Source organism: Elephas maximus, chromosome 8 (assembly GCF_024166365.1).
Source record: "Elephas maximus indicus isolate mEleMax1 chromosome 8, mEleMax1 primary haplotype, whole genome shotgun sequence".
In the NCBI taxonomy this organism is placed as follows: Eukaryota; Metazoa; Chordata; class Mammalia; order Proboscidea; family Elephantidae; genus Elephas; species Elephas maximus.
In genome coordinates, this window is record NC_064826.1 from 65,135,662 (window position 1) to 65,150,709 (window position 15,048).

The following is a 15,048-nucleotide window of genomic DNA, read 5'->3' on the forward strand; positions in this document are numbered from 1 at the left end:
TCCCAGTCTGTAGGTGGTCTTTTTACTCTTTTGGTGAAGTCTTTAGATGAGCATAGGTGTTTGATTTTTAGGAGCTCCCAGTTATCTGGTTTCTCTTCATCATTTTTGGTAATGTTTTGTATTCTGTTTATGCCCTGTATTAGGGCTCCTAGGGTTGTCCCTATTTTTTCTTCCATGATCTTTACTGTTTTAGTCTTTATGTTTAGGTCTTTGATCCACTTGGAGTTAGTTTTTGTGCATGGTGTGAGGTATGGGTCCTGTTTCATTTTTTTGCAAATGGATATCCAGTTATGCCAGCACCATTTGTTAAAAAGACTATCATTTCCCCAATTGACTGACACTGGTCCTTTGTCAAATATCAGCTGCTCATACATGGATGGATTTATATCTGGGTTCTCAATTCTGTTCCACTGGTCTATGTGCCTGTTGTTGTACCAGTACCAGGCTGTTTTGACTACTGTAGCTGTATAATAGGTTCTGAAATCAGGTAGAGTGAGGCCTCCCACTTTCTTCTTCTTTTTCAGTAATGCTTTGCTTATCCAGGGATTCTTTCCCTTCCATATGAAATTAGTGATTTGTTTCTCTATCCCCTTAAAATATGACATTGGTATTTGGACTGGAAGTGCATTATATGTATAGAGGCTTTTGGTAGAATAGACATTTTTACTATGTTAAGTCTTCCTATCCATGAGCAGGGTATGTTCTTCCACTTAAGTATGTCCTTTTGAATTTCTTGTAGCAGAGTTTTGTAGTTTTCTTTGTATAGGTCTTTTACATCCTTGGTAAGATTTATAAGTATTTTATCTTCTTGGGGGCTACTGTGAATGGTATTGATTTGGTTATTTCCTCTTCGGTGTTCTTTTTGTTGATGTAGAGGAATCCAAGTGATTTTTGTATGTTTATTTTATATCCTGAGACTCTTCCAAACTCTTCTATTAGTTTCAGTAGTTTTCTGGAGGATTCCTTAGGGTTTTCCATGTATACGATCATGTCATCTGCAAATAGTGATAGCTTTACTTCCTCCTTGCCAATCTGGATACCCTTTATTTCTTTGTCTAGCCTAATTGCCCTGGCTAGGACTTCAAGTACGATGTTGAATAAGAGTGGTGATAAAGGGCATCCTTGTCTGGTTCCCGTTCTCAAGGGAAATGCTTTCAGGTTCTCTCCATTTAGAGTGATATTGGCTGTTGGCTTTGCATAGATGCCCTTTATTATGTTGAGGAATTTTCCTTCAATTCCTATTTTGGTAAGAGTTTTTATCATAAATGGGTGTTGAACTTTGTCAAATGCCTTTTCTGCATCTATTGATAAGATCATGTGGTTTTTATCTTTTGTTTTATTTATGTGACGGATTACATTAATGGTTTTTCTGATATTAAACCAGCCTTGCATACCTGGTATAAATCCCACTTGATCAGGGTGTATTATTTTTTTGATGTGTTGTTGGATTCTATTGGCTAGAATTTTGTTGAGGATTTTTGCATCTATGTTCATGAGGGATATAGGTCTATAATTTTCTTTTTTTGTAATGTCTCTTCCTGGTTTTGGTATCAGGGAGATGGTAGCTTCATAGAATGAGTTGGGTAGTATTCCGTCTTGTTCTATGCTTTGAAATACCTTCAGTAGTAGTGGTGTTAAGTCTTCTCTGAAGGTTTGGTAGAACTCTGCAGTGAAGCCGTCTGGGCCAGGACTTTTTTTTGTTGGGAGTTTTTTGATTACCGTTTCAATCTCTTTTTTTGTTATGGGTCTATTTAGTTGTTCTACTTCTGAATGTGTTAGTTTAGGTAGGTAGTATTTTTCTAAGAATTTATCCATTTCTTCTAGGTTTTCAAATTTGTTAGAGTACAATTTTACGTAGTAATCTGAAATGATTCTTTTAATTTCATTTGGTTCTGTTGTGATGTGGTCCTTCTCGTTTCTTATTCGGGTTATTTGTTTTCTTTCCTGTTTTTCTTTAGTCAGTCTAGCCAATGGTTTATCAATTTTGTTAATTTTTTCAAAGAACCAGCTTTTGGCTTTGTTAATTCTTTCAATTGTTTTTCTGTTCTCTAATTCATTTAGTTCAGCTCTAATTTTTATTATTTGTTTTCTTCTGGTGCCTGATGGGTTCTTTTGTTGCTCACTTTCTATTTGTTCAAGTTGTCGGGACAGTTCTCTGATTTTGTCTCTTTCTTCTTTTTATATGTGTGCATTTATCGATATAAATTGGCCTCTGAGCACTGCTTTTGCCGTGTCCCAGAGGTTTTGATAGGAAGTATTTTCATTCTCGTTGCTTTCTAAGAATTTCCTTATTCCTTCCTTGATGTCTTCTATAACCCCGTCTTTTTTCAGGAGGGTATTGTTCAGTTTCCAAGTATTTGATTTCTTTTCCCTAGTTTTTCTGTTATTGATTTCTATCTTCATTGCCTTGTGGTCTGAGAAGATGCTTTGTAATATTTCGATGTTTTGGATTCTACCAAGATTTGTTTTGTGACCTAATATGTGGTCTATTCTAGAGAATGTTCCATGTGCACTAGAAAAAAAAGTATATTTTGCAGCAGTTGGGTGGAGAGTTGTATATAAGTCTATGAGGTCAAGTTGGTTGATTGTTGTAAGTAGGTCTTCCGTGTCTCTATTGAGCTTCTTACTGGATGTCCTGTCCTTCTCCGAAAGTGGTGTGTTGAAGTCCCCTACTATAAATGTGGAGGTGTCTATCTCGCTTTTCAGTTCTGTTAAAATTTGATTTATGTATCTTGCAGCCCTGTCATTGGGTGCGTAAATATTTAATATGGTTATATCTTCCTGTTTAATTGTCCCTTTTATCATTATATAGTATCCTTCTTTATCCTTTGTGGTGGATTTAAGTCTAAAGTCTATTTTGTCAGAAATTAATATTGCTACTCTTCTTTTTTGCTTATTATTTGCTTGATATATTTTTTTTCCATCCTTTGAGTTTTAGTTTGTTTGTGTCTCTAAGTCTAAGGTGTGTCTCTTGTAGGCAGCATATAGATGGATCGTGTTTCTTTATCCAGTCCGTGACTCTCTGTCTCTTTATTGGTGCATTTAGTCCATTTACATTCAGCGTAATTATAGATAAATAAGTTTTTAGTGCTGTCATTTTGATGCCTTTTCATGTGTGTTGTTGGCCTTTTCGTTTTTCCACATACTTTTTTGTGCTGAGACGTTTTTCTTAGTAGATTGTGAGATCCTCATTTTCATAATGTTTAACTTTATGTTTGTTGAGTCGTTACGTTTTTCTTGAGTTATGGAATTGATATTCCTTTTTGTGGTTACCTTATTATTTACCCCTATTTTTCTAAGTAAAAACCTAACTTGTATCGTTCTATATCGCCTTGTATCACTCTCCATCTGGCAGTTCAATGCCTCCTATATTTAGTCCCTCTTTTTGATTATTGTGATCATTTATCTATTGATTTCCATGATTTCCTGTTATGTGTAGATTGTTATATATGTGATCGATTCACTTGTTTTTCCGAGTCTTTGTTGCAAGAAGGATCTGTGGTAGCGTCCACCTAGTCCGCCATCTTGGCCCCGCCTCTCCCAGATTGAATTTTTTGAAGTTAAGAATTTTGAAGTTAAGAATGGGAATGGTAAAGTAAATTACTTGGAGGAATGAGAACAAGCTGGGACATGTTCATAGATACGAACATAGATACAAGAGGATGGCAAATGGATGTTTGTGTTACTGTTTTTTCTCTTTGTACTCCACACCTGTTTTATAAATACTCTTGATTTTAGTAGCCAGTAAAAATATAAAAGAATCAAGACTATAATGAGATAGCACCTCGCCTTGACAATAATGGCGTTGATCATTGGGGAGATTGGAACTCTTATACACTGCTGATTTAAATTTAAATTGGTACAACCACTATGGGAAACCTCATGGCACTTCCTTAAAAAGCTGGAAATGGAATTATTATATGTTCCAGCAACCCCACTCCCAGGTGTATATCCAAGAGGAATAAGAGCTATAACGTGAATAGACATATGCACACCCATCTTCTTTGCAGCACTATTCACAATAGCAAAAGGACGGAAACAACCTAAATGCTCATCAGTGGATGAATGGATAAACAAAGTATGGTACATACACACAATGGAATACTACATGATGATAAAGAATAATGATGAATCCACAAAACAGCTCACAACATGGATGAATCTGAGGACATGCTGAGTGAAATAAGTCAATCACAAAAGGATAAATATCGTATGAGACCACTATTATAAAAAATCAAGAATAGTTTCACACACAGAAAGGGACATTCTTTGATGGTTACCAGGCAGGGAAGGAGAATCACTAACTAGATAGTAAACAAGTGTTAATTCTGGTGAAAGGCAAGGCGTTACACAATATGGGGGAAGTCAGTACAACATAACCAAGGCAAAGGAAGACACTGAAAGGTACATAAGAATAAAGAGCAACTTTATAACATGCACAGTCCTGCGACAACAGTAATAACAACCAGTAATTTGGGAGTAGATGCATAGGCTGATATGTATGCTAAGTAGGTATGAGCGTTGTATGGTAGTATACTCGTGTACATATACAGGTATGGTTGTAGATATTTCTACAAACATATTTGTAAATGCTGCAGGTATACTCATATATATAATAGAGCATATAGGGTGCAGTTATAGAAACTATTTAGACAACAGGACTGAACTACTGGACATGCAGGCTAAGGACCATAGTCTCGGGGGACAACTAGGTAAACTGGCAAAACAGTTCATAAAGATAATGTTCTACATCCTAGCCTGGTGAGTAGCGTCCGAAGTTTTAAAAGCTTGCAAGCAACCACCTAAGAAGCAACTATTGGTCTCTTCCTGCCTGGAACAAAGGAGAACAAAGAAAACCAAAGACTCAAGCAAGTAATTAATCCAAAGAGCTAATGGCCCACATGAACCACAGCCTTCTCTAACCTAAGACCAGAAGGACTAGGTGGTGCCTAGCTATCACTGCTGATCACTCTGACTAGGATCACAATAGAAGGTCCTGGATAAAATGTGTAAAAAAAAAAAAAATACAGAACAAAATTCAAATAAAAAAAAAAAAGACCAGACTTTCTTGTCTGAAAGAGCCTGGAGGAACCCCTGATTTTGTTGCCCTAAGACAACTTTCTAACTTGAGACTATAGACACCCCTGGAGGCCACCTTTCAGCCAGCTAGTAGACGGGGCTGTAAAGTAAACTATCCGTGAAGAATGTGCTCCTTAGAATAATCGACTATACGAGACGAGGACAACAGTTGCCCAAAACCAAAAACGAGACGACAGGGAGAGACAGGGAAGCCATACTAATGGAAACAGGGAACCCAGGAAGGAAATGAGGAGAGTGCTGACATATTGTGGGAATTGGCAACCAGTGTCACAAAACAATCTGTGTAAAAACCACTGATTAGAAAATTAATTTGCTATGTAAACTTTTACCTAAAGCACAATAAAATGTTTTTTTTAAAAAAAAAAAAATGGCATAGTCGTGCTTAAAAAAATACCTTGCAGGGGGTGGGGGCACTTGGCAAACAAATGTAGAAGGTCTGCATTATTTGCATAAAACTATGATAATCTCTAAACTTTAGCAACTAAACAACAAAAAGACAAACAACCCAGTTATAAAATGGGCAAAGGACATGAACAGAACCTTTGCCAAAGAGGATGTCCAAGGAGCCATCAAAGACATGAAAGGATGTGCGTAATCATTAACCATTAACCAAAAAAAAAAACAGACCCATTGCCATCAAGTCAATTCTGAGTCATAGCGACCCTAGAGGACAGAGTAGACCTGCCCCATAGAGTTTCCAAGGAGCACCTGGTGGATTTGAACAGCTGACCTTTTGGTTAGCAGCCATAGCACTTAACCACTACGCCACCAGGGTTTCCCATTAACAATTAGATGCAAATCAAAACTGTAAGGAGATACCATCTCATCCCAGCTAAAATAGTGCTGATTTAAAAAAAAAAAAAAAAAAAAATAACAGATGATGAGAATGTGGGGAGTTTGGAACCCTTTTCCGTTGCTGGTGGAGCTCTAAAATGGTGCAACCACTATGGAAAATGGTATGGCTCTTTCTCAAAAAACTAGAAATAAAACTACCCTATGATCCAGCAATCCCACTCTTAGGTATTTACCCTGTTGTTGTTGTGTGCCGTCGAGTTAAGTCCAACTCATGGAGACCCTATATGCCAGAGTAGAACTGCCTTGTAGGGTTTCTAAGGAGTGGCTGGCAGATTGGAACTGCAGACCTGACCTTTTGGGTAGCAGCCTGAGCTCTTAACCACTTCGCCACCAGGGCTTCTACAGACCTAAAAGCAGTGACAGGAATAGATATACCCACATCTATGTTCATTGCAGCTTTATTCACAATAGCAAAAAATGGAAACAACTGAAGTGCCCATACAGATGAATGGATAAGCAAAATGTGGTACATACATACAACGGAAAACTGTGCAACCATAAAGAACAATAATGAGCCTGCAGAACACATTTTAACATGGATGAAACTGAAGGGCATAATGCTAAATGAAATAAGTCAAGCACATAAGGACAAATATTAAATGATCCCTTTTTTATATGAAGATGAGAATAGATATTTATAAAGAGACCAATGTTCATTGGTTGTTACCAGAGAGAAGTTGGGGAGAGGGGAGGGGAAGCATGCTTTTTAGATCATTGATACTTGTTATTTTTGGTAATGGAAAAAGTGGCACCGAATGTGGGGGTAGTGAGCACAGAATAACCAAAGTAAATGATGTCACTGAGAAGCGCTTAAGAGGAAAAGATGCCTGTACTAAAGAATTTGACATACCTAAAAAAAAAAAAAAATTTTCTTTTTTTTTTTAAGATGGCAACAACTCCAAGAAAGACCAAAAAAGGAGTGTGTGATCACCTGTGGATGAGTGTAGGCATATAGTTATATGAATAGGTACAGATGTATGCATATGTGAGGACAGATAGAAGTATATATGTGTAAATACAGATATGTGTGTTCAGGCACATATATTCGTTGAAGACACAACTATAGATATTCCTCAGATACAATCAAATACCTTCTGAGATTGTTTTTTTTAAGTTCGAATCCTTAGAACTATAGCGTCATGGGACAACTCAGCCAATTGGCATAATTCATAAAGTTCATGTTCTGTATTCTAGTGAAGTGAGTAGCGTCTGAGGTCTTAAAAGCCTGTGGCAGCCAAGATACAACTATTGATCTCAACTTGTCTGGAGCAAAGAATAAAAAGTAACTAAAATCTCAGAGAAAAAAAACAAATCTACGAGGCTGATAGCCTACAGGAACCAGGGCCTCATCTACCCTGAGACCAGAAGAACTAGATGATGCCCAGCTACCACCTCTGACCATTCTGACTGGGGTCACAATAGATGTTCCAGATAGAATGGGAGAAAAATGTAGAACAAGACTCAAATTCTTAAAAAAGCCAGACTAACTAGACCAGTTGAGACCAGACTACTCCCTGAGACTATTACCCTGAGACACTGTTTAAGCCTTGAACTGAAACTATCCCCTGAAATCACCTTTTAGTGAAGTAACAGAATGGCACATAAAATAAAGGATATTGCACATATGAACAGTGCTCTACTAAGAAAATATCTGTATAAGAGCAAAAGGTCAACATTTACTCTAAAGCAAAGGTGAGAAGATAAAGCGGCAGGGGAACTAGAGTACTGGAAATGGAACAACCAGAACACAGTTAAAGAGAATTTTGATACATTGTGAAAAACATAACTAATGTCACTGAACAATTTGTGTAGAATTGTCAAATGGAAACCTAACTTGGCTATGTAAACCTTCACCAAAAACACAATAAAATATTTTAAAAATTCTGCAATTTAGTTATTTGCTTAATTTCCAATAATTTAAATTGAGGTGCACTTAATTACTTGAACATGATGACTTCATCTAATGGCTGCCCCCTTGAGAGATAAAATAGGATTTACATTGGGCTCTCCCTTTAGCCTTTACTGATTTCATCTTCTTTGTGCTTCACTTTACTCTTTTCTCTTTGAGACTTTTCATTTAAAGACTTAAACGTTTTCCTGTGGAAAATCAGGATAGTTTTAGGTGGGGAGAGAAGGTATCCAGGAAAACAAATGAGACAGACAGAAGCACATAGAAATAACTTTGAATATGAACTTAGAAGTTAACGAAAGTAAAGGACATGCTTAGCCTACCGCATCCTTAAAAAAAAACACCCCATTGCTGTCTAGTCAGTTCCAACTCGTAGCGACCCTATAGGACAGAGCAGTACTGCCGCATCAAGCTTCCAAGGAGCACATGGTGGATTCAGGCTGCCGACCTTTTGGTTAGCAGTCATAGCACTTAAGCACTACGCAACCAGGGTTTCCACCCCATCCCTGACACTGCGAAATTACAAGGCCTTGTGATCGTTTGTTTGTTTTGGTAATCTGACCTTCTTTGTTTTTATCTCCTCAGCTGCCTTAAATTTGCTGTTGAGGTTAGTTCTCCAATGGTGTTGCTAGAGGGTTCAAACAAGCTAGATTTTCAGAAACTCTGTTTTAGGTAAAAAAAAAAAAAAAAAAAAATCTGAGCCCAAAATGGTACAGCCTTTACGGCTTATTGAATTTTGCTTTAGAAAAAAAGTAATTCAAATGGAGTTGTGTTTATGCTGACGGTCACGTTAACGTTGCCTACATCTGACCTTGCAAACTGACTTCTATAGGTTTTTGTCCTTGGCTTCTAAAATCTCCCAACTTGGATATATCTTCCCCTTATATCTTTGTTCATCAAACACTCAAACATGCATACACATAAATAAGCAAACTCAAGTCAGTGCTTTTTGTACTTACGTTGTAGGACCATTTTATGCTCTTCTACCTTTGGATGTTAGATTTTTGTTGTTGGCTTTGGTTATCTTTAGTGTTGGTTTCTCCCTTTTGGCTTCGTACATTTTATCCAAAATCTTACTGCTTCCTTTGTCACCTGTGGCATATCAGACTGGCTGTCATGGTTGTCAGCTGTTTCTTGCCTGGTGTTACTAATAACCTTGAGATTTTATTATCAGTGTGTGTGGTCTCTCTGTCAATCCTCTCCAAAGGTTTCTCTCACTAATTATTTTGCAAAATTCTTTTCTTAGACTTGAATGAAGCCGTCCCAGAGACAGAGCGCCTGGATTCAAAGGCACTGAAAACTCGGGCCCAGCTCTCTGTGAAGAACAAACGTCAGAGGCCCTCCAGGACAAGACTCTATGACAGCGTCAGTTCCACAGATGGGGAGGACAGTCTAGAGCGAAAGGTGAGCACCCTTGACGGTTTTCTGACTTGCAGTGTTGTGCTGTATTATTGTTCTTACAGCGTATTGATAACGATGATTTTTCTGCAACCAGGTTTGTGCCCTACCTAGTTGGAAATAACTGGAATACTTCGTTTCTTTGTCTCTTGAATTATTACTCAACTTGATTTGTTGTTGTAATTGAAATGATTTTCTCTACTCATTTGATGAACTAACCAAGAGCATTATCCATATTGTCATATTTCATGATGGTGCTTTTGATATTCAGCTGTTGGTTTTACCTAGTGGGAAATAATGTATAGAAAATCACTTCTATATGTCTTAGGTATCTGTGTTAGCTACGATGGTAATATGGTCAATTGTTGTGAACTGTGCTTTCTCATTTGTAAACCAACAAACAAAAATTGGTTTTCAGGGGCATTCAGTAACAAAAGATTGGTGTTATTTCAAAGTGAGTATTACAATGATACTAATACTCAGTAGCATAACCTCCTTTATAATCTCTTATACCCACAGCCTTCAAACAGTTTCTATAACCACATGCATATTACCAAATCACTTCTGCCCAAGGGTTTGAGATCTTCTTCTCCAGAATCAGATTCTGGTGCTCTGCTCCTGGCCCCAGTGGCTAGCAGAGCATCCTCCTCGTCCGACCACACACCTGAATTTCAAGAAAGACAGCAGCACCCAGAAAGAGGGCCTTTCTCCTCTATTTGGGAAGACACCTCACTCTTCTCTCCTTCAAAATCTGATCATAATATGGAAGAATCTCCTTGCCACCATCAAGCCACCACCAAGAAAATATTACAAGGAAAAGGTATTGTTGATTATTTTGTTGTTTTGCTTTTGCTTTGACTAACTTCACTAACATCCTGGTTTGTGCAGCATAAAAACGGACTTAATCATAAGTCCCTTGTCTTCTCACAACTAATGCTTAGCATTGCTTTCCTTTTATGTTATGGAATAAGAGAACTCCCTCCTCCCTTTTTTTTTGTAATTTTTTCCTATCTGGTTAGTATTTTTATCTCTTCAGGTCTCCACAAGTTTACTGTTGAAGGGAATTTTTCAGTGGCCCGTCCAGAGATTTCATAGACTAACAACTCAGAGTTTCAGTGAACACTAACATAGCCATACAGAAGAAGAAGAAAAAAAGAATATGAAGATCAAAATAGTGTAGGCTGTAACCCATTGATTTTTGTTAAAAAAAAAAAAAAAATTCAATATAATGATTATATTGCAAAAAAAAAATCCTGATTAAAAAAAAGTTATGATAAAGTTTATATATATAAAAATAAGTTCCTCAAATTAGCACCAGAAGTTTCATAGTGTTGTCAATAGACCTGTGTCCTTTTAATTGTATATTTTAATTTATAGAAATAATAAATTCATTTTAACCCAGTACCCAGTGCCGTCGAGTCAATTCCAACTCATAGCAACCCTATAGGACAATGATGAGGAGATATATAAGCAGTAGGTTTGTTTTCCTCCTAGCATATTAAATCTGTTCCTTTAAGATAACCAAGTAGATTTGGTTATACTGACTTTCACAAACATATTGCACATAAAAACATACATATATACAAAAGCAAAAATACTCTTTAGTGTGCATGTGATTTGATTTTACATATATATTTTTTAAAACTGGAATCCTACTAATCACATTACTCTTCAACCTTGTCATACCCATGTCAATATTTTATGAACATTCCTCCAGAGCAAGATATACAGATTTAAATAACAAGATAATATTCTGTAGTGAGCCTGTCATATAACTTAGGCAACCATAACGGTATTGGTGAGTATGTAGGCTGTATACTTTTTTGTTTGTTTGTTTGCTTACCACTATGGAAAATGATATAGCAAACATCCCTTTGCTTATGGTCTTATGTATAGCATTTTTATTTCTATAGACTAAATTTCCAAAAGATGAATTAGTCAAAGTATCTTGTACTCGAAGGAAACTTTATAAATTAAAAAATTTTAATTTATAAATTTAAGTGTTTTTATTATTAAAAATGAAATGCTGAAAATAAGTATTAAAATAATAGAAAAACAACTAAAAAAAAGAGAGAAAATAATAAAGACATAAACTGAGATTAATGAATTTTTATTGAAATTAAAAACCTTCTCTTTGTCCTCTCCCCCCACCCCCAAAAACCACAGTAAAAGTATGTAAATTATTCCAGGTAAAAAGTAGCCCCTTGAAGGATGAGATAAGAAAAAAATAGAGAAAACAAAAAAATGTAGCATTAGAATAAGAAAGGAGATACAGATGTTTACGGCCATGGAAAACCCTGTGAAATGCGGTTCTACTCTGAAACACATGAGGTTGCCATGAGTTCAGAATCAGCTTGATGGCAGTGGGTATTTTATGTAAATTACCTCAGGTAGAATGTTTCTCATTTATTTTATGCAGTTATAGTCTTATAAACTAAGATTGTACAAAAGAAAAAATCTAATGCATAGTGATTTATCTTAAATTGCTTTTATTTTAAATAGGATGTTAGTAAATTGAATCCTCCATAAGCAGGAGTATATTCCATAAGCAGGTTGGGTTGATTGTAAAAATGTGATAAAATAAGGCACCACATTAGAAAATATAGCAATATTATCATATCAAAAAAGAAAAGGCCAAGTACGATATTATATTAATAGAAGTTAAAAAGGCATTTGGTATAATTCCTCAGATCCTTACAGTAAAACCTTGTTAACTAAAAATAGGATTAGAAGGAAATTAAGTAAAAATGATAAATTATTTACCAGAGACCAACCTAAAACGTCATATTAAATGACGAATACTAAAGCCAGTTCCACAAACATCAGAATAAGACATGAAGCCCCACTACCATCACTATTTTTAACAATGATTTTGAGAATTTTCTATTTGTGGAAAGATAATTAAATAATCAGTCTAAATTTTGGGACAGAAGAGACAGAGTATTTTTATTTGAGGATTATATGATTGTTTATCTAGAAAATGGAAACCCTGGTGGCATAGTGGTTAAGAGTTCAGCTGCTAATCAGAAGGTCAGCAGTTCGAATCCACCGGGCGCTCCTTAGAAACCCTAGGAAGTTTCTACCCTGTCCTATAGTGTCACTATGAGTCGGAATCAACTCGACGGCAATGAGTTGTTTTTTTTTTTTAGAAGATAAAGTGGCCGGATATAAATGAAATACATATAATCAGTAGCTTGATGTACATAAAGGTGACATGTCAGCAACTTCATTTGAAATACATTTCAAAATGGATGGATTAATGGATGGGAAGAGGGATTACTGTGTAGAATCTAGAGAGTGGATATATGGAAGTTTACCATAAAATCCTTTCATTTTTTTTTTTTTTTAATTGAGTGGCAAAAAGAAACATCTTTTTCTCTCAAAAATGATTTAGAGAGTTACCACAATGGAATAGAGAGCTCGGAAACAGATCCATACATGTGGGGAAACTTAACTTATGATAGTTGGATAGGTAGATCAGTGAAGAAAGAATAATGTTTTTAATAAATTATTCTGGGAAAAATGAGTATCCATATTTTTAAAAAAATGTTAGTAGATGTCCCCCCTCCACCTCACACTATTCAGAAACATCAACTCAAAGTAAGATTTAACTATAAGAGACAGAGCTATAAAACTTTTGGAAGATTACATAGGAGAATATTTTTTGACTCAGGGTAGGAAAAGATTTCTGAAACAAGGCTCAAAAAGCATAAACCATAAAGGAAAAGATTGATAATTGATAAAGTCAAATTATATTAAAATGAAGAGCTTCCATTTCTCAAAAGACACAATGAAGAAACCCAAATATTTACTGCAAACGAAACTGACAAACGATGAATATCTAGATTGTGTAAATAACTCCAATAAATCACTAAGAAAAGATAACACAAGAGAAAAGTATATAATGCCTTGAATAGGCACTTTCACAAAACAGGAAATCCAGACGGTCAAAACGTTTATGAGAAGGTGTTCGACCCTGTTAGTAATCAGGGAAGTGTGAAATTAAACCAGATGGGGTACTATTTTACACCTATCAGACTGCAAAAAAAAAAAAAAATTAAAGTCTGACCTTACCAAGTACTGGTGAATATGTGAAACAACCAGAAATCTAGTAATCTGCTGGCAGAAGTGTAAATTGGTGCAAGCACTTTGGAAATCATTACCTAACAAAATTGAAGATGTGTGTACCCTGTGACCCAACAAGCCTTCTCTTGTTTATGTATCCAAGAGACATCCTGCACATGTCTGCCAAGGATCATGTACAGGAGTTCCTAGCAGCTCTGTTGTGCAATAGCAAAACCTGGAAACAACTCAAGTATCTTCACCAGTGGAATGGATAAATGGATTGTAGTATATTCGTATAACTAATATGTGCCATATGTAAGTGAATACGCTATGCTGAAACGTAATGGTGAATCTCCGGAATATGACATGGAGAGGAAAAAGCAAATTGCAAAAAAATATATATGATTCTATTTATGTAAAGACAAGACACAAACAAAATAACAGATTGCTTAGAGATACCGATGTAAAATTTTGAAGTTAAATATGGGAATCATAAAGTAAATTAGTTGGGGGAATGAGAACAAACTGGGACACACTTATAGGTATGAACTGCAGCAGGGCACTGGCAAATGGGTTTTTGTGTCACTTTTTTTCCTTTATACTCTACGCCTATTTTATAAATACTCTTGGTTTTAGTAGTCAGTAAAAATGTGAAAGGACCCCATACACAAACTTCATTGTGGCTTTATCTCTAATTTACAAATAACTCCAAGAGTATAATTAAAAATAAAAGTAAAAAATAGACAAAGGAAATAAGAATCAATTCATACATGAAAAGATAATCACCCTCATTAATAATCAGAGAAATGATCATTTAAATTAGATACCCACCAGATTGCCAAAACTTTTAAAGAATTCCAACAACCAGTGCCATCCGTGATATAGGACACACTCATGCATGGTAGGTGTGAATGCACATCCCTACGTTTTTGAAAATCCATACTCATCTCTACCAGATCGAGAATTCTAACCGATTGACAGTTGCATTGTGAACATAGAAGTACAGTTGACTGTAGACGCTTGAACTATTTTGTAACTCTTAGTAAACATTATAGATTTGTCCTGATAGTTTCCACTTGGCCTCCTTTCCTGTGCCTGTTGACTGCTAAAATTATTTTCCACAGACTAGTCTTGAGCACAGTCCTTCTAGAAGCGGTTTTAAGGTGAAAATTAAGTACTTGGGGAATACAAGATATCAGTGGAGGCAAGAGAATAAATGTCAGACCTGCTAATTAATCAAAAGTGGTTGTCAAATTGGCAAAGGATCTGCACTGTGATTTTGGCCTACTTTAAAAAGAATTAAAAGTTTCAAAAATTCTCATGAAATATAAATTGTGGGTTTTAACAGGACTTTTGTGGGAAGCCCTCTGTCATCTCTTCAAAAAAAATATTTATAGACTCTGGTCCGTAAGAAGGCAAAACAACACAAACATACCCAGTAACCCAGTCCGACTCATAGCGACCCTACGGAACAGAGTAGAATCGCCCCATAGAGTTTCCAAGGAATGTCTGGCGGATTCGAACTCACAACCTCTTGGTTAGCAGCCGTAGCACTTAACCACTACGCCACCAGGGTTTCCAACAGAAACATATATGGTGGTTAATACTTTGCAGCCCACTGTTTATGTTTATCAGACATGACTGACTAGCTGAAAAAAATTACAGCTAGTGCCTGTTGCTTCTAATTTAATTATGATTCTTTGGAGTCAGCAGATGTTTCC

The 15,048-nt window shown here is 36.1% G+C and overlaps 1 protein-coding gene across 11 annotated transcripts in view; it reads left to right on the plus strand.

The window, feature by feature from the left end:
• Nucleotides 1-15,048, plus strand: part of PPP1R9A (protein phosphatase 1 regulatory subunit 9A) — a 364,328-nt gene that overhangs the window by 322,093 nt on the left and 27,187 nt on the right. For 7 of the 11 annotated variants that reach the window (XM_049894806.1, XM_049894804.1, XM_049894812.1 and 4 more), the window contains 2 exons: nucleotides 9,111-9,268; nucleotides 9,782-10,082. In XM_049894806.1, the coding sequence (XP_049750763.1) occupies nucleotides 9,111-9,268; nucleotides 9,782-10,082 (459 nt within the window). The remainder of the gene's footprint in view (nucleotides 1-9,110; nucleotides 9,269-9,781; nucleotides 10,083-15,048) is intronic. The other 4 variants (XM_049894811.1, XM_049894813.1, XM_049894814.1 and 1 more) reach the window with 2 other exon arrangements.